Source organism: Cnephaeus nilssonii (assembly GCF_951640355.1).
Source record: "Cnephaeus nilssonii genome assembly, chromosome: 24".
Classification (NCBI taxonomy): domain Eukaryota; kingdom Metazoa; phylum Chordata; class Mammalia; order Chiroptera; family Vespertilionidae; genus Cnephaeus; species Cnephaeus nilssonii.
The window spans coordinates 11,604,784-11,624,865 of NC_137095.1; the positions used below are offsets into that span (position 1 = coordinate 11,604,784).

At 44.3% G+C, this 20,082-nt stretch overlaps 1 protein-coding gene across 5 annotated transcripts in view; it reads right to left on the bottom strand.

The window, feature by feature from the left end:
* Positions 1-20,082, bottom strand: part of CHD2 (chromodomain helicase DNA binding protein 2) — a 143,566-nt gene that overhangs the window by 107,395 nt on the left and 16,089 nt on the right. For all 5 annotated transcript variants that reach the window (XR_013813131.1, XR_013813132.1, XM_079763894.1 and 2 more), the window contains 11 exons: positions 18,341-18,572; positions 14,819-14,905; positions 13,152-13,213; positions 7,528-7,635; positions 4,532-4,672; positions 4,043-4,176; positions 2,955-3,180; positions 1,909-2,009; positions 1,751-1,795; positions 1,404-1,582; positions 386-510 (listed from right to left, as the gene is read on the bottom strand). Coding sequence is in view for 3 of the 5 variants with exons in the window: in XM_079763894.1 (XP_079620020.1) it covers positions 386-510; positions 1,404-1,582; positions 1,751-1,795; positions 1,909-2,009; positions 2,955-3,180; positions 4,043-4,176; positions 4,532-4,672; positions 7,528-7,635; positions 13,152-13,213; positions 14,819-14,905; positions 18,341-18,572 (1,440 nt within the window). In the remaining 2 variants the exon portion in view is untranslated. The remainder of the gene's footprint in view (positions 1-385; positions 511-1,403; positions 1,583-1,750; positions 1,796-1,908; positions 2,010-2,954; positions 3,181-4,042; positions 4,177-4,531; positions 4,673-7,527; positions 7,636-13,151; positions 13,214-14,818; positions 14,906-18,340; positions 18,573-20,082) is intronic.

Sequence of the window (20,082 nt, forward strand, 5' to 3'; positions counted from 1 at the left end):
ACAAATCAGAATATACTTGAGGAAGGGAGAATGAGGAGGCCATACCTCTATAAACCTGGGATACACCTATTTAACATACTGTTCAGATACAGAGTATGCCTGAGCAATTTCCCTCATATTTCTCTTGTCTTTCCGCCCTACTGGGAGGCAACGGGGTTAATTTTCACCAAACTCCTTCCCCCAGAATATCTTCAATCCAATATTGGTTGACTGTGTGGATCTAAAAGGCTGACTGTACTCTTGACTTCCGATTAAAACGGCAGACTTCTCTCAATCACAGAATTTTAAAATTTCTACTATGCACAGTACAAAGAAGTGATTCTCTGCCTCTAGCAATAAAGAAGCCAAACACAGTGAGGAAAGTTCGGACATCTTGTCTACCTACTTGCACCAGGAATGAGCGAGCCAGTTGAGGCCTTCTAGCTGATAGTCCCGGAGCTCCAGATTCTCCCCTCCTAAATATGCCGGCTGTTTCTTTAAGGCCACAAATCGTGGTCTCTGCTTCAGGGCCTGAAAGAGAAAATGGACCAAGCCCCGGGTCAGAAAAAAACTTTCTTCCTATTCCTGTGCTAAAATGCTACTAGCCATGAGTTACGTGTTCAGCACCAAAGCATACAAATTCAAACTTCACATCTGAATCAGCAACCCACCACAACCCCTTTCATTGCGGTCCATATTCCCAAAACGACTTGGCTCCCAGGTGCCATAAGCCTGAATGTCAACCTCTCGGAGACAGAGCCCAGGTCTTACCTGTACTTTTATTACTAAAGAGCCAAGGACACCACTTTAGAATGAATTCCAACGAAGGGAAAGGTCGTGTACAACCAATTAGCCAATAGAAAAGCTGATATGCTTAGTATCTAACTTAAAATTGAGAGATGTTCCCCTTTCCATCACTCCTCTTTAAAGTGTTCACATTATTTCACCCTGGCCTGTGTGGCTCAGTTGGTTGAGTGTTGTCCCATGCACCCAAAGGTCAGTGGTTCGAGTCCTGGTCAAGGGCACATACCCATGTTGCAGACTCGCTACCCAGTGGGGGGGCGTGCAGGAAGCAGCCCATCAATGTTTCTCTCTCTTTCCCCCTCTCCCTTCTTTTCTCTCTAAAATCAATAAAACTTATTTCAAGTATTCTCTACAATATCTCTAATTAGATATATAAATTATAAGATTTGATAAATAAGATTCTATAAATTATAAGAGTAAAGAAGTCAGCAAAGCCTTCTTCAACTCATCCTCTCCTCTTAATTATTTGTCTTTGATGTGAAGGTTAATTCATCTTCTTTCATTTCCAAAATGGAAATTGTCCCTTATTTTGGGAACAGTTTATCTTCCCAATAGCCACGTGACCAGTCCTCTGTGTCACTACATCTTCCCCCGAAACACCAAAGCGGCCGGCACCACACCTTGCACTCTCGCGTCGGGATGGTTTTGGAGTTGTTCCGGCTGTGGAAGCTGTCGATGCAGCCCTGGAATTTCTTCCCGATCAGGGCTTCGTCTTCCCAGCTGCACTCTGAGTAGGGCAGGCCCATCCATTTGCATAGATATTCGGGTTCATTCGAAGGTGCCGGCTTCCGACTGTGAGCTGTTTCACGTGTAAAAACGTACAGGTAAGCCACTGTCCCTTACAGGAGGGGACTGACATTCTGTGTTACTTATAACCAGTGACGTATCACGTGGCAAAACTGTGAACACTGCAAAACATCCACTGCTCATAAATGCTGCACATTAGCAAACAGGATCTCCTGCTTACCTGGAAAATCGGTCTGACCCAGGGTAGACTTGCTTGTCTTCATAGCTAAACAATGGACAGTAAGAGAGAGAAGTTATCACTATCATCAGCACTAGATAGACATACATGCATGCATACATGCATACATACGTAAATAAATAAAGTTTCCATGTTCTTACCTATCACTCTTTCTACTATCTGATACTGTTTGTTCAGCTCTGAGGCCAGTTCTTGTTGGCAGTTGAAGTATTCCACATCTTCAGGAGAAACTTTCCCCAGCCTGGACAGACGACGGACAGAAAAAGGACACGCTCATTAATTCTGGGGCATCCACAGACATCCATCAAAGCAAAGTCCGAGGGAGGGAAGGACGCCATCTTCACTTCCATCTGCCCCTTTAGTATATAGTAAGCAGGTCGGAGACGTTACAAAACACACAACTTTTAGAAACCACAACACTGTAGATGCCTCTGTGTGGCCGATTTACAAAGAAACCTAAGCATAACTACTTTGTGACAAATTCATGGGATAATATATCTAAACAGACCGAGAGAATAAAACTGTCTTCCAGATTTAAAAGATGACATGCCTTTTTTAACATATAATGGGCTTTAGGAGTGATTAAATGTGGCCTTTTTGAAAACGAGTTATTCTTAGCACCGAAGCTCATTAGAAGGACAACAGCAGCCACCTAAAGTTAGATCTCATCATACTTCTGAGAATTTTAAATTTTAAACATATAAGACACTTCTATCTTAACAACACATATTACTGTTTTTAACTCAAAAGAAAAATATGTGATTTAGTGAAGTAGCATATTTTGCATTGTAGTAAAACAGAAATTATAACTCATCTGGCCCAGCCGGTGTGGCTCAGAGTTGTCGACCTATGAACCAGGAGGTTATTGGTTAGATTCCTGGTCAGTGCACATGCCCAGATTATGGGCTCGATCCCCTGTAGGAGGCATGCAGGAGGCAGCCGATCAATGATTCTCTCTCATCACTGATGTTTCTCTCTCTCTCTCCCCCTCTTCCTTACTCTCTGAAATCAATAAAAATGTTTTCTTAAAATAAAAAAATAAAAAAAGATAGGACTCATCTGCCCCTATTCCTAACACAAAATAACCTGACCACATTACACGGACAGGTATGATGTCCAGGTATACTGAACCTTCCTGTCCCTCGGGCTGCAAATGTATTTCTTTAACCCAGGATGGAAAATGTACCATTGCTTGATTTCGTCCTCTTTCTTCTTGAAGTTCTCGAGTTTTTTCAGGCCCTTCACTTTCTGTTGCTGCAAGGACTCTTCGCTCTCCCACGTGCCGTGGATGTAAGACCAACCCTTCCACTTGATGAGGTACTGGACTTCGCCTTCATCCCTCTCCGGGTCAAAGTCACCGCTTGGGTCTCCGTTAGCTTCAACCGCATACACAGTAGTAGACGCTCCCGTGGCTGCAAAAGGATTCAATTTTAACAAATTTTAGATAAACTACATGAAACCAGACACTGAAAAGTTTCCCAAGCACTCAATTGTCTAAAGAGTCTATTTTCAGATGAAGCACCAAAATCCTTGGACTTGAAAGAAGCAGAAATTTGCAAACAATAGAGGATAAATGAGATAAATAATTTAAAATATTTTCAAAATGCAAACTCATTTAAAACATATTCCAAAACTTGCCAGTGAAATCAAAGAAATCCTTGTGTCCAAACACAATAAAAATGAAACGGCAACACCCTTTTATTCTGGTCCCTACTAACTCAGAAAACAAATCCATCCATCCAGGATTATGATGGATAAGGTAAGAAACTAAATGTATCTCCACCAATTACCATCTACCCAAAGTTAACTGTTAACTCATAACCTCAAATGAGGTTGGAGGAAAAAAGAACACAGAAAAAAATGCATTAGATGTTACCTTGATATTTCCTTTATAGCAAGATTACTTTAAAGAAATTGAGTTCTATCTCAATTTGAATATAAAATAATCTTCATCATCATCCAAATAGGCATTTAACCAGTTTCATACTGTTCACAAGGAGATTCAGACACAACGAAAGGCACATTAGCTCAACGTTAATGAGCAAGAACCTCTGCTACATCACTGCTTTTTAAGATAGTAACACATCTTTATTAGCTTCATTTTAAAATCTCAAAATCAGCTCTGACATAATGAAGATGGGGGTCAGAAAAAAATTCCCTATTTCACAACAAATATGGGCAGGACTGCCATGCATCATTTCAGAGTTGAAATATGTAAAATTTGGGTCTGACTGGGCAGATAAAAGAAGGAATTTGCTTGCCAAAGGCACATACCTCCTTTCTTCCCCAGCCGTGAGTCTAAGACCTTCTCAATGGTTTCACTACTGTCCTGCTGGTCATCAACCCCTTCGCCGGTCATCTCAATGAGGTCATCTGAGTCGGTCTCGAAGTCGTCATCCTCTTTGTAGCTGCAGAGGCACAATGCTGAGTTAAGTGAGGCAATAGCACACACCCCAACATCTCTCCTAAAAAGGGATGTTATGAAGTGAAGATAACATCTCCTAGCTACCTCGACAGGACGTGAACTTGAGGCAGCTGTCTTGATAGGAATGAAGGCTTGAAATGAGCTATTGCTACTTTTTCCATATTCCCATTGGCCAACGCCCTTCTTTTTGCGCCCACACAGACCAGATTTCCAGATTTCCACGGGACACAGGTCATTATTTCTGCCCACCAGATGCAGAATCAGGGGCTCAGAACCACATGCAAGCCAATCAAACTATCGCCCTCACCCTCATGAAAAACTTCCGGGGCATGACCTACCTCACGTTTTTAGCCGCTCTGCGACGAGTCTGCCTTTTGGGAGCTTCGTCGTCTTCATCATCGTCATCAGAAGACTCTTGCTTTTTTTTCTTTCCACGCTGAGCTTTGGGTTGCTTTTTAACACGAGGTTTGGGCACTGTTCTGGAATGAGAAGATAAAAAAATGGCAGTTTTACTCTATCATTGGTGTTTACTTCAGATCTGTATAATTCTTTTTCCCAGGGCAGGGGGACATACGTAGGATTAACCAGGGGAATGTTAGAAATGTATGTTCCCGGGTCCCCTTTTCTCTGAGATTCTAATTCACTGGAAATCTGCATTTTCCACATGGACGTGATACCAATGTTAATAGTCCACAAGCATTTACAGGAGACACAGTGAGTTCTGAGGCCATGGTCTGCCATTGACCCTTGGGATCACCGGACATAAAAATACACACACTCAGCATGTTGCTGGTGGCATCTCTTTGGTGGGCAATTTGGAAATATCTCCTAAACTTACTAATATCACAATTTTACTTCGGGAATTGATCTTATAGAGAGACACCGGTCCAGGCATATTAAGGTATTCACCAGAGTATAATTTGCAATAACAAAAGATTAGAAACACTCTAAGTGTCCATCAACTGGGAACTAGTTCAATAAATAAGATATTATGGAGCCATTTAAAAAGGGAGTCGAGGGGATTCCCATGTACTGATATAGAAAGATTGCCAAGATCATAAAAGAAAAATATAAAGATGCATGGAATGTATAATCTGTATAAATGGAAAAAGGATAAGGAGTAACTACACATGTCCTTTTCTTATATGTGCACAGAATGTACTGGAAGACCACCTGGGAGACTGACCTGCACAGACCAATGGAACAGACTGAGGTCATGCCCTCTGCTGATTCCCACCCACGGCCAGGACTGAGCGCCATAATCCGGGAGCTCGCACCAGGAAATGCCCCAAATACCCCTCTATTGGTGGTAAAAGGTGAAAGGAGAAGATGGAGGATGAAAGCTCGCAATCACATCTATCTCTTTCTCTCCAGCCTACCAGGACCAATGCTACACAGAGGATTCAAGACCCAGGATTCAATAAGTGATGGATAAAATCTTGAAGACAGAACTGAAGTGCCATCCCAATCCTCAGAGCTTAACTCAGATGAAAGGAAATCATCTCAGTTGAATTCCGATGCAGGGGTTGGGGTGGGGGACAAGTACAGTGTCCTAAGCCAGGGGTAGGCAAACAGCCAGAGGGTATGAAGATTTTTTGTTTTCCCAGACAAGAGACAAAACTGAGGCCACTACATAGCAAGAGAAAATAAATTGTGACGTATTTTTGAGTGACAAAATTGAAAATAAAGTAATAATCATTGAGTATATTTTTTGTTATACATAACTACTAATGAAGAAGAACAGCATATTTTTTTCTTTAAGGGGTAACATATCACTTAACTGGAATTCAAACTTAGTGTTGCCTATTGTCAAACTACCAATGTTCATCTATAAAGCTACACTGAGCTGGCGGGCCAAACAAAACGAGGTGGGAAGTGGGATCTGGCCCCAAGACAATCGCTTGCCCAGTGGTCGGCAAACCGCAGCTCGCGAGCCACAAAGCTCTTTGGCCCCTTGAGTGTGGCTCTTCCACAAAATACCACGTGCGGGCGCGCACGTACAGTGCGATTGAAACTTCGTGGCCCATGCGCAGAAGTCGGTTTTCGGCTCTCAAAAGAAATTTCAATTGTTGTACTGCTGATATTTGGCTCTCTTGACTAATGAGTTTGCCGACCACTGCGCTTGCCAACCGCATCCTACACCATAGTGCAAGGTCGTCCATCTTCCTGGGGCCTCTCTGCTTCCCGCCTTCCTTCGCCCACACCAGAATCACATGTTGCCATCCATCTGATCAAAAAGTACCACTTTCCCGCCACTTGGTCTACTTCCTTTTCCGACCATTAGATTCTCTGTTTGATGTTACACAGATTATATGAACAAGGTAATAAACAGTGAAGAATGCTTTCAACCAGTTGGTGTTTGAAACTGAAGAATTAGTTCCCTCAAAAAGGAGGTTTTTAAACTTTTTAAAAATATGTTTTTAGCCCTAGCCAGTTTGGCTCAGTGGATAACGCATCGGCCTGCGGACTAAAGGGTCCCAGGTTTGATTCCGGTCAAGGGCACAAACGGTAAAGGGGCGCTTTTGCACCCACACAGACCAGATTTCCAGATTTCCACGGGACACAGGTCATTATTTCTGCCCACCAGATGCATAATCAGGGGCTCAGAACCACGTGCAAGCCAATCCTCCCTGGCCCCGGCCCGGGCCCTGGCCGGGGCTTGTGCAGGAGGCAACCAATCAATGTGTTTCTCTCACGTCGATATTTCTCTCTGTCTTTCCCTCTCTCTCCCACTCTCTCTAAAATCAATGGAAAAATATCCTCAGGTGGGGATTTAAAATAAATAAGTACATAAAAATAAAGTGGCTGTACCATTTTAAAAAAATACTAAGTGGTACATTATTATAAAATGTTTTTATTGATTTTAGAGAGAAAGGGAGGGAGAAGAGAGCAATAAAAAAAAAAAAATCAATGGTAAGAAAGGATCATTGATGGGCTGCCTCCTGCATGCCCCCTACTGGGGATCGAGCACAAAACCCAGGCACGTGCCTTGACGGAATGGAACCGTGACCTCGTGGTCAACACTCAACCAATGAGCCAGTCCGTCTGGGCCATAAGGAGCTTTTTTTAAAGAGAAGACACACTCTTCCCACATAACTCATCCACCATGGAGTAAGAAACAGTAAGAGTCACTCTGAGCTACATATCATGTAAACGCCCCGCCATGCAATCACTGGCCAACGATGTGGGCTGGCAAGAAATGAACCGCAGACACTGGAAACTTAGAGGCACCGCACAGTGTCCCTCGTTGAAGGCTCTTTCTAGCACGGCGCCCTCTCAATCTAACACAGATGGCGCTCCACCAGGGGCGGAGATGTCCGAGCAAACACTGCACCTTCTGGGGACAGGCCTCCGGGCTCTCCCTGTGTTCTGCTCTGGCTCACTCTCTGCACCGCTGCCTGGCTCCTGTTCATCTTCTGAGGGCTCGCGCTTCCACTTTTCTCTGTGATCAAAAGCAAAGCAGAATCATTTTTCTCTCCAAGAAGCTTCCGGATTGTTTAGCTTGAAGATTCGGACAACACCAATTCTGATCTAACTATCCAAAAGGCAGACCATGTGTATGTTAGCTATGACGCTAAAGAGATTTCTTCTAGCTCCATTTAAATGTTGGCTGTGCAATATCTACTCCTGGTTTTATGTCTCGTAACAAAATAAATGAAAATGGAAACTAAATTAAGGCTGTATTTTTAAAACTATTTGTTCTGGGGAAACAATGCTATTACATCTCTCATATTCCATTTTGATTCGACTATTATCACTAGCCAGAGTGAAGCCATAATATATACTCCATCGGTATTTCTCAAATTTCAGCACTGACCAGCGTCACTAAAAGGGCTTTGTTATTTCAGATTTCTGGGCCCCAGTTGGGTTTCTGATTCAGGAGGTCTAATGCGAGGCCTAAGTTTTTAGTTTTAACAAATTCGTGCGGATGCTGCTGCTACAGTTAAAGAGACTTCTCTCTGAGAACTCATACTGGATATTGTAACATCGTCAGAATACATTCGAGGAAACAGTCCCTACAATTATTTTTCAGTGATAAACCTACCACCTACTAAATTGTCTGTCCGGCCAAAGACGTAATTATTAGACATGGAAGGCATCCCTTGGCTCCTTGAGACTTGAGAAGTCCTGAAAGAGCCATACCCAATACGTATCCTACTCCCCCAGTTTTGAAGTTCACTTGGAAACCGAACAAGATACCACAGGGACTTAGCTCATTTCTCACCTGCAGGGAAGAAGGAATACCCTGGGCATGAAATGTCTGGGGGGGGGGGGGGGGGGGAAAGAGGGAGGAAGAAAACTTACAAGCAAGTACAAGTACTTGCTCTGCAAATAAAACAATTACCACTGTGCCCCTTGGTCTTTGTATAGGAAATGAGGTTCTGCTGAGGACCAGTGTGGCAGAATTGCGAAGTCAAATCGATGGTCTCATGGGAGAACAGGTCAAAGCCAAAGAGAAGCTTGCTGTACGAAGGTGGCTGATCTGCGGATTCCTGAGAACCTTCCTAAAAGGTGCCAGAGCGCCCTAGCCAGTTTGGCTCAGTGGATAGAGCGTCGGCCTGCGCACTGAAGGGTCCCGGGTTCGATTCTGGTCAAGGGCACATGCCTGGGTTGTGGGCTCGATCCCGTGTGTGCAGGAGGCAGCTAATCAATGATTCCCTCTCTCTCAGCCATTGATGTTTCTATCTCTCTCTCCTCCTCTCTTCTCTGAAATCAATAAAAATATCTTTTTCTTTTTTAAAAAAAAGGTGCCAGAGCCACCCTATACCTGAATGTGTGTAAACTTTAGGGGAAAATATTTTTTTTCCAAGCCTTCATGAAAAGGCAGTGGAGCCTTTTATGTCCATTACTCAGGTTCTAGTGACACTGTTCGTTTCGCATCTCTTTCCCTAATAGCTGAGTCCCTGTGGGCAGGGCCATTTATGCTCATCTTTGTATCGGAGCTCAGCTCAAAGGCAGGCAGCAACACGCACGCCTTAGTTAAGTAAAGGGAAAATTAAAGAAAGAATGAGCCACACCAGAGTATGGGTCAGGCAGGTAGGGGGCTTCTGGAAGCACGCGAGTTAAGACACCAAGGCCTCTTAGCGCTGCCTAACCCAGTGGTCGGCAAACCACAGCTCGCGAGCCACATGCGGCTCTTTGGCCCCTTGAGTGTGGCTCTTCCACAAAAATACCACGGCCTGGGCGCATCTATTTTGAAGAAGTGGCGTTAGAAGAAGTTTAAAAAATTTGGCTCTCAAAAGAAATTTCAATCGTTGTACTGCTGATATTTGGCTCTGTTGGCTAATGAGTTTGCTGATCACTGGCCGAACCCTTCAGTCTCTCTTTAAAACCGAGACCTCCTTATGCCTATATTCTGGGCACCTATCTATTCTCTTCCCCCAGAGACTAGAAAATATATGTGTGCTAAAGCATCCAAGGATTAGCAGTGAAGGCAGCAAGGAAGACAGGAAGATGTCTCCAGCGACGGGGAGACTGGCACTTGAGGCTGCAGTCCCCCCAGGGCCAAGTCCAGAACTGATGGCGCTTCCCAGGGGGCTCACAGTCAAACGGCAGAGAAGTGGCCTGGCAGGAAACACACGTGAAAGAACATGAACAATGAAGGCCTAAGGGACAGCAGATCAGGTGAGAAAAATGCTCAGTCACGTGTGCGTTGTCATTTACACGCCCCACCAGGTACCGAGAGGCCAAATGAGGGTCTACCTAGACACTTCAGGAGACTAAACTGGCAGTGGGTGCTGGAGGCAAGTTTTCTAGTGAAAGGGGAGATCTATAGGTGTGGACAACCAGGAGGATTTAGACTCTGCCAAGACAAGAACGTATAAAAACTTAGCAAGTCAACTGGGTCCCAGGTTTGATTACAGTCAAGGGCACATACCCAGGTTGCAAGCCTTCTCCAGGCCTCCTCCTGGAGAAGGAAAGTGAAGCCCGTGAAAACAAGTGGTTTGGCTAACAGCACAGCCCCAGCCCTCCAACTCTCAACCACAAGCCTGAAAACCAAAAAAATCAGGGAAAAGTCCAACCAGGCTTACACATTCTGGGAAGATCTGAATAATCGGAGGCCTAACTGGGAAGATCTGAATAATCGGAGGCCTCACGGATTTTGTGTGGAAGTGTACCTGACACTGAATAGTGGATGAGTTTAAATTTTCAAGAACAGGGAGGAAAAAAGTGAAGTTAGGATCAGCAATAATGAGTCAATTGGGATGTGCGGTGAAGAGTGGTCGGTTAGTTACAAGAGGATGACTTCCCAACCCTGTAGATGCGCTGTGACTCTGGAGCTTCTAAGCTTTCAAAATGCTAATTCCCACCGTGACTCTGGGGAGTCAGTCCCTTGTAAGGCCTTATTCTTCAAAGATGTCAGTGTCATAAAAGCCTGTGAAACACTCTAGATAAAAGGAGCCTGACAAGTAATACAACATCTAACCACTGACTGGATCTCCTAGAAAAGACATTTTTGGTCAATTGACAAAAACAGGAATATGAATTGGACCAAAATATTTCAGCAATGCTAAATCTATTTATGTTAAAACTGTACTGTGCTTATGAAAGAGAATATCCTTAATTCTTAGGACTCTTATGTATTTTAAGAGTAAAAGGCCACATGTACGTCTTAAATGATTCAGAAATATACTGCACGTGTGTACTAGTATATATAAAAAGAACACGACAATAAAGGAAATGGGCGAGAATGGTAACCAATGGTAAAGTACACAGGCAGTCTAGTCTTTTTGGTTTTACTGTCACAAAGTCTGAAATTAATTCCTTAAAAAAGTTTTTTAAAATAGTTCCTTTTTTTTGTTTTGTTTTGTTTGTTAATGCTCATCCGAGGATATTTTTTCCCGATTCTTTGAGTGAGTGGAAGGGAGGAGGAGACAAACTAGGCCAGGGATGCAGCCCACAACCGAGGTTCATGCCCTTGATTGGAATCGAACCGTGACCCTTTAGTCCACGGGCCGACACTCCTATCCACTGAGCCAAACCGGCTGGGGCTAAATAGCTCCTTTTTAAAAGTCTCAAAATCTGAGGGTTTCAGAATAGCATTTCCCTGTGCTGATATTTCCAAAGTCCCCCTCCCTGTGAGTCTCGCTCAAGTCTGAAGCTCGCCCCCCACAAGCTGGGCTTGCCCACTAGCTCGGACCCCGGAGGGCGCCTCCAGCACTGTGCCTTTCTAATGACCCGCACTCAGGAGAAGGGCTCCCCACGCCGGCTCCCCAGGCCCGACAGGAAGTGAGGCCACACAAGTTCCTGGGAAGAGCCTCGGCAGGGGGACGGCATTACAGAGACACCCCCTGTGCAGAACTGAGCGGCTCTACTCTGGGGAAGGAAGGGTCCTTGAAGGCCTCTGAAAATTGCCGACTTGGAGTGCTCTTAGGGCAGGAGAGGGAGAGTAAGTATAGGGGAAGACCGATGAGTGGTACGATGGCTGAAAATGCGGACTTCTGCACACCGGGATAAGGCCATTACGACAGGCAGTCAGGCCCAAGCTGGTCTGGCTCAGTGGAGAGAGCGTCGGCCGGCCTGCGGACTGAAGGGTCCCAGGTTTGATTCCAGTCAAGGGCACATGCCCAGGTTGCAGGCTTGATCCCCAGTAGGGGGCGTGCAGGAGGGAGCCAATCAATGAGTCTCATTATTGATGTTTCTATCTCTCTCTCCCTCTCCCTTCCTCTCTCTGAAATCAATAAAGATATATGAAAAAATAAATAAATAAAATAGGCAGTCGGGGTCTTCAAGCCCAGCAGCAGTACCTGGATCCCAGTCAAGAGACCAGTAGAGTATCGGGTGGTGGAGGGACAAGAACAATCAGGGGCTTCGCCAAGGCCCCCAAAAGGCCCCTGAGACCGGGAGGCTGAGAAGAATCTCCCCAGCAGGCCATGGGACTGAGGTAGGACCAAAGCCTTCTAAGACACCACGTGCAGGCTTGCCTACAGTTATCACTTCTCCAACTCGAACTCGCTATCTAGAACACAGATGAAAACTGCAGGTGCTCTGATAAGGCCTATAGGGAACACCTGACTTAGCAAACTTTCTAGTAACTTCTGTTAGGTCGGCAGAATAACCAATACTCTATTTTGGAAATGAGGAAATGGATTTTAAAAACTCAAATCACTGTGCCTTAGGCCAAATACTTAGGACTACTAATGTTTTAGAACAGAGAATACATAACTGGGGCTCTTAATAAGGGCCCTGGACAACTGTGTACCATGAGAAACCCCTAAATCTGTGTGCAAAGTTTTGACTATCTACATTTTTCCTTTTTTAAAAAATGCTGCTATACATTTTCCTAAGAAGATGGGCTATAGAATCCCGCCCCCCAAAAAAAGATTTTTTAAAAATTATTTCTCAAAAAGAAAGAAAAAAAAGCAAATATAGTTGCATCTTAAGTAGAATTATTAAATGTTAAAAGAATGAGCATACAATCCATGTTATAAAGAAATTTCACATTAAGGCCAAGATTTAAAGTGTTCTGGCTTATAAACTATAATGTTAAAATTATATGGAAATGACAATGAAATTTCCTATCAAAATGGGTGTCCAAACAATGTAATATTGCCATGCCAACACAAACAACAAATGGAAATGAAGGCAAATCTAAACCTGCCCTTTGCTTGACTAGAATAGAATACCAAATGCCTACATATTTGGTATTTGTACACATTTTTTAAAAAATAATAATAATTGAACTAATTGGGCTACACAGGTGGAATTAGGTGGGGTCTGCCCCCAAGGAGCGCAGCCTGGTGGGAAATACTTACTTACGAGTCGAGCACTGAGAATCTTGGGCTCTGAATGCTGCTGCTGCTGCAGCAGGTCAAGCTGGACAGTGAGCCAAGATAGTCAGATAGAGAAGCGGGCTCTGGGACCTGGGGCAGGCTGGAGACACAACGAAGGCAGTCCCAGACACGCTGACACGATCCCATCTACCACGTGAAGGCATCGCCCCCGGGAGAGACTTACTGTTTTTTCAGCTGCCTCTGGCCTCTTCGTTTTGGGCTCCCACTCTCAGACCCGCTACTGGCCTTCCGTGTGGGAGGGGGAGAGAGGAGCACAGACTTTAATTCACAGTTCTCAGGGTCCGCACTGGCCCCTGGTTAACAAGTCTACTCAGTATAACATCATTCGACGTGAGCTTCCAGGCGGAAAGAAACCTCAGTATTTGCTTTGAGGATTAACTTGTGTGTCTTTTCTCAGCTTGACTCCTCCAAGCGTGCAGGACGGTAGGAGTTTCTGGAATGATGGCATTGCTCTGCACCTGCACAGTCCCTGTCAGATATGACGGCCAGCAGCCACGTGTGACCACCGGGACCCTGAAGTGGGGGCTAGTGGGACTCAGGGATGGAGTTTTCCATTTTACTCAATTTCAATGAATATAAATTTTAAACGTCACATCTAGTGGCGACCGTGCAGATCTAGAATGTCACATGAAAACGCCACAACACTGAATGTGTCATTAGAGGCAGTGGCTGCTGATGGGTTTCATTTTAGACTCATCCGAGAGCATGCTCAGCAACAGTGCTCAGCTAACAGCACGTGGCCGAGGGAAGTTCACAGTCAAGGACGTCTTTGAACAGCTCTTTTCCGCCAAAGTTAAGCAAAACGGCAAACCACCCCTACTGCTCTTATTCTAGCGCCATACAGAGAACGTGTTAACTTATGTTCAAAAGGCTCAGACAACTATGTGATTGGTTGTGGCCAAGATAGTTGAGCAACCCAGTCCTACACGCTGTGGGGAAGAAAGCTAAGGCTAAAGCTCAGAGGTCAAAATAGAACACCGTAAAGGCAATGCAAATGTTACGGACAATTAGCTTTTTAAAACACATTTACTAAAATCCACCCCAACTCACTAACCTTTGGCTATCAATATTTAACTTTTAGCCGAAGGATGATATATACTTAAGAATAGCAGAGACAGGGGTCACCTCATTGAGACAAAAAAAGCATCTCTTAGAATGTAATCTATAAACCTAACACGGAGGTAAGAATCCACAAAAATATCACAGGAACGGAGAAAAGTCTGATTCTATAAGGAACCACGGAACCCAGTAAATAGTACTAATTTTGAAAACCACTAATCTCTCACAATTAGACCACAGAGTAAATCCGTGCGAAACATTTTATACAGCACACTAAACGTGAGCTAGGAAACCAAATGTAAAGAAATTAGATAAAATACATTACTTATGTCAAGTAAACGCTTTTCTCAGAAATAACCCTGAAACTCGTTCCATTGTTTTGTATTTGTTTACCAGGCAAGTTACTCAGTGAACGAAAAATATAGGAGATTTACGACCTAGATATTTTTAAAAAGTAAGTATCTTACTACAATCAATTTCACTATGAGAAATGTCAAAAAATATTTTTTTTTAATTTAAGGCCAGTTCTGTATAATAATCTTAACCCTCTACTGAAACATTCACTATTACATGTTCTTTCTGGTAAGTTTCTTTTTTTTAAAGCCCCACGTGGCTTTCCTTGCTGTACTAGGTTCTAGAAAGCTCACATCAGTCACTTAACTCCCACCCTGACGCTGAGTCTTTGTTCAGGGCAATACATACCAGAGTCAGAAAGGATGAGATCAGATAAGGAGCTTCAATACATCCCCTTAAAACATTTCTTTTTCTTACCTCCTCCTTAATATTAAATCGTGATGGTTCTTGTCTGCTTCGGTTTGACCGCCTAACCCCATAAACATCAGGATATTCTTCCCACATCTGTAAAATTAACAGACCATGCATGAATCGTTTTTCTTGACACCCCCCATCCCCCATTTACTATTTTCATTACTGCAACATGTATTTTAATTGAAGAGCATTCAAGTAACTAAATATCAAAAGGGTTGTTTGGCCCTAACCGGTTTGGCTCAGTGGATAGAGCGTCGGCCTGCGGACTGAAGGATCCCAGGTTCGATTCCGGTCAAGGGCATGTACCCTGGTTGCGGGCACATCCCCAGTAGGGGGTGTGCAGGAGGCAGCTGATCGGTGTTTCTCTCTCATTGAAGTTTCTAACTCTCTATCCCTCTCCCTTCCACTCTGTAAAAAAAAAAATCAATAAAAAATTTTTAAAAGTTAAAAAAAAAAAGGGTTGTTTTGGTTAGTTTTGTTTATGAGACAAATAAACTCCCATCTTTAAAAAGAATAAGGTGCATCATCCTAGAACACATTAAAGTGTAACAATGCCTCTTCACTGCTAATGGCTATTAAACTCACATGGTACACTGCGTACCCATCATTAAAACATAAACTTACAATTGAATAACATGGCAAGAGAACACTTGCTTCCACTAAGGACAAATTTATTTACTGATAAATTTTAAGCCCCTATGTTTTCCATTCAGCTTTGACTGGTTATTGACCCACATGAGAAACTCAAAAAAAACAAGCAGGGTCCCACCAAGTCTAATCAAATCAGAATCAGGGCATTTGTGTATTTCTTTAAATCCCGAAGGATGTATAAGATGCCAGATACATATAAAGTAGGTATTTCTAATATTTAGAAATTTTCTGAAGGAGAATCACTGCTATCCTTTCTCTAGCACACCTAATTTTACTCTTAGCAGTAACTATTTTTACTAACAATTAAGTATTAATAGCTTGTAACTCTTTTTACTAACTATTATTTAGAATTATTTTTACTAACAATCCTCACCAGTGATGAAAAATTAAAGCTCAAAGGAGGGACTGGTTGAAGAGGACATTTTTTCACAGCATATTTTAGCTCCACCTTCTACAAAGACGCAAGCCAGCAAACATGTAGAGAAAATACACAAGGCCCCTCCCTCTAGCCTCTAGTGATTGGAGTCTAGCCCCCCATCTCACTCTCCATCCAACAGATCACTGGCCAAGCACCCTGTGCTCTTTCAGTAAAACCAGTCCCGGGGGCGGAATGAATTGGACCGAACTGTGGAAGGCCGAAGGGAAAATGTAATAAACACGCAAAAGAGGTGCTTGACAGCCCAGAATAGCAATGGGGCTTTGTCATCAACACCTGGGTGACAGTTAATGTCAAGAAAATATTTGGAAAGTGAGGCAAGGGCCCGAGACTCGGGATGTATGTGTAAAGTGGACCTCAAAGGAGACAAACTTGATGAAAGACGACCCAGAAAAAAAAGTGTCACCAAGCCAAGGGAGGGCGTTAGCAACAGTGCCTTCAAAAAACGCCGAGTCAGCCCTAGCTGGTTTGGCTCAGTGGATAGAGCGTCAGCCTGCGGACTGAAGGGTCCCAGGTTCGATTCCAGTCAAGGGCACATGCCTGGGTTGCGGGCTTGATCCCCATTAAGGGACGTGCAGGAGGCAGCCAATCAATGATTCTCTCTCATCATTGATGTTTCTATCTCTCTTTCCCTCTCCCTTCCTCTCTGAAATCAATAAAGATATATTTTAAAAAACAAACAAACAAAAAAAGTCAAGTCAGCTGTGGAAAACAAGGCCTCCCAAGAAAACAAGGGAGATGGCCCAGAAACAGGCATTCCAGAAGTAGACTCCGATGTAATCCTGTGACCCCGTGCCTTCCGCTTACAAAGGTGGAAAGTCCATAATGGCCTTGGAATTATCTGAGAGGCAGAAGACAAAAGGTCCAACCGGAAGGCGTTAGGACAACCGCGTGGCAGGAACTCTGGGCCAAAGAGGCAGCAGAGGGCGGACCCTGAGCAAGTGTGGCCGAGAAAGGAAGGAGGGAGAGCTCTTCTCTCGTTCTGTCAGCCCACCCCGCCCCCACCCACTTCTGAACCTCTGCTAGGGCCGTGAAATTCTTCAACACAGGTATTTATGAAGCTTTAAGTAACGGGGATGGAGGCGAAACTATATTGTGTCCCTATACCAATCAGTTTTATCACTTAAAAATATCAGACAGGCATTTAGGTTCAACTATTGGGACTTGATTACAATATGTATATTGTAATGCATACATCCTAAAATCACCTCGGTCCCTTTTAGGGCTAATGGTATCAATGAAAAGCTACCATTTAAAGGGATGTGTATACAGAAAACAAAGAACCTTCTTTAAAAGCTCTCCTTTTAGAGTAATAATCATTACAGGCACAATGCAATCTATCTAACTGGCTGTGATGTTCATCCACGTGTTAACTTTATGCACGTTTTAGAACTGATGACCTAAATTTTAAAAGTATATTTTAATATTGCTGCCTAAAGTATTTCTGTCTTGAAATTCAGTCTTAGTAATGACTCTTTCTGAGTTCCCCCTTCACCTTTTTAAAATAATTTAAATATATGCAGTCTTGTACGCTAACAGGGGTGAATGCTAGACAGTAACACTATTTCAGCAAAGTTTTAAACACACTACACAAGCCATGCATGGTTCCTGTGGTGTCCTTTCATCTCCACAAATAAAGAACTCTCCACTGTGCAGTACTGGACATAAAAAAAGAAAATTTTAACCGCATTTTAATTTTTTTATTGATTTCACAGAGGAAGGGAGAGGGGGAGTGAGAGAAACATTAATGATGAGAGAGAAACATCAATGACGAAAGAGAATCATTGATGGGCTGCCTCCTAAACACACCTCATTGGGGATCGAGCCTGAAACCCAGGCATGTGCCCTCACTGGGAATTGAACCGTGACCTTCTGGTTCACAGGTTAAGCTATACCAGTGGGGCTTAACCACATTTTTAAAATGTTAAAAACCAAAATTATAGAAATTTGTGCTTTTGCCCTATAATTTCACGGCTTATGTAATTATTTCCTTTAACTAGGGGCCCAGCGCAGGAAATCGTGCACGGGTAGGGTCCCTAGGCCTAGCCTGCGATCATGGCCCTCTTCCACCTGCTCACCAGTCCCCAGTCCCGCCACCACCCACCCAGTTCCCCGTGGCTCCCCATTCGCCATGCTGCAATTGGAGCCTGCGGACCAGGGGAAGGGACCGAGAGGTGGTCAACGCATCTCATAGGGAGTGGTCGAGCAGTCGTTCTGGTTGTACCGCCGTTATGGTAGCTGGGCTTTTATTATATAGGATAGCCTATGATCAACAAGTAGAGCAAAAAGCAGTCCCCATTTATATCGAGGGGCAGCATGTTATTAGAAAAGGGGGCTGTGGTTTCCTTATCAAGATACCTAAGGAGTTCCCTTGGGAAAAGAAGGCTGCTGGCTGGCCCCAGCTGCAGGCGATTGGGACAGTACAGCAAAGGAGATACCTTCTTCACGTCGGCTATCCGCTCCTTCTTGGAGGCTGGCTTCTCTTTGGCTTCGGGAAGGACCGGCTGGGACTTGGAGCCTGCCGATTCACTCTCGGATTCCGACGGACTCTCCGAAGACTCGGAGCTGCTGTTCGACTCGCTGCCATGCCCACTTCCTGGGTCGCTGCCCTGCTCGCTCTCCGACTGGCTGCCTGAGTCGGAACCCGAGGCTTCTTCAGATGCCGAATTACTTAATAAGGAAAAAATACACGTAGATTTAAAAAGATTTAAGAACTGCCACATAAATCTGTTTTTAAAAACCCTAGCAGGAAAATAACTGGATAGTGGCTAGTTAATTGATACAAAATCCAAATTTCCAAATTTCCTTCTGTATTCTTATATTGCAAGTAACATCTTTAGTATCATTCTCAACATCCTTATTGGCTACCATCTCCTGAGTGCTTGTATATTCCAGCTATCTATATATGTAAAGAGGTAATATGCCAACTGTCCATTACGGTGTCCCAGTAACGACTGAGGCTGCTCGCGCATGGAGCACTTCTAGATCCCCCCGCCCCCCACTACCCCCCTCGGGCGGCGGTGGCGGTTCCCTCCCACCTCCCCAACCTCATGGCTCCCTCCTGGCTCCTACAGGAGCAGACGGCTCCCTCCTGCCAGCTCCCGTGGAAGGAGCGGCGGGCGGCCTACTGAGCTCGATATTGCGCACCGGGCCACTAGTTCTATATAATAAAAGCCTAATATGCAAATCGACCGAATGGCAGAATGACTGGTCACTATGACGCACACTGACCACCAGGGGGCAGACCCTCAATGCAGGAGCTGCCCCCAGCCCACAGGCCCCAGGCCAGCCAAGGAAGGTGTCAGCGGGGACCCCATGATCGCCCCACAGATCAGCCCTGATCACCGGTCAGGCCTAGGGACCCTACCCATGCATGAATTTCATGCACTGAGCCTCTAGTTTTATATAGATTAGTTTCTCTGACAAAAACTCAGAAGGAGAATATTATTTTCTCCTTCATTCAGATGAAAAAAAAAATCTGAAGCTCAGAAGTACTTAAGTAATTCTCCCAGGTGAAACAGGTCGATCTATCTGAATCCACTAAGTTTTATTTATTTAGTATCATCCCTCCCTCTTCAAGACAAAACAGAGCAAAATGCAACACAGAAAAAAACAAACCCAGGCAGGGTTACCCAAGAAGTAGGTCTGCAGTGTTGGTGTGACTTTCCAATCAATGTCCTCAACAACAGGTGCTCATCAGACTGCATGGCCGCGCCCTAAAAACATACACATTAACCCCACACCAGAGGTCCTGCCCGGGGACCTCCCACAGGGAGTCCCAGACCTGGGAGGCCTCACAGAAGAAAATAAACACAAAGAACATACAGATGCTATGGGGAAAGCCTAAGGCAATGCAGACTGCTATTGGCCACCACACATCCCTGCCCTTCCTCATTCTAAACATTCCTCAGGGCCCTACCCAGTTTGGCTCAGAGGCTAGAACGTTAGCCTGCGGACCAAAGGGTCCCGGGTTTGATTCCGGTCAAGGACGAGTACCTTGGTTGCAGGCTCCTCCCTGGCCACACCCTGACTGGGGGAAGTGCAGGAGGCAACCAACCAATGTGTTTCTCTCAGGTTGATGTTTCTCTGTCTTTCTCTCTCTCTTCCACTCTCCCTAAAAATCAGTTGAAAAATATCCTTGGGTGAGGATTAAACAACAAGAAAATAAACACTGCTTAAG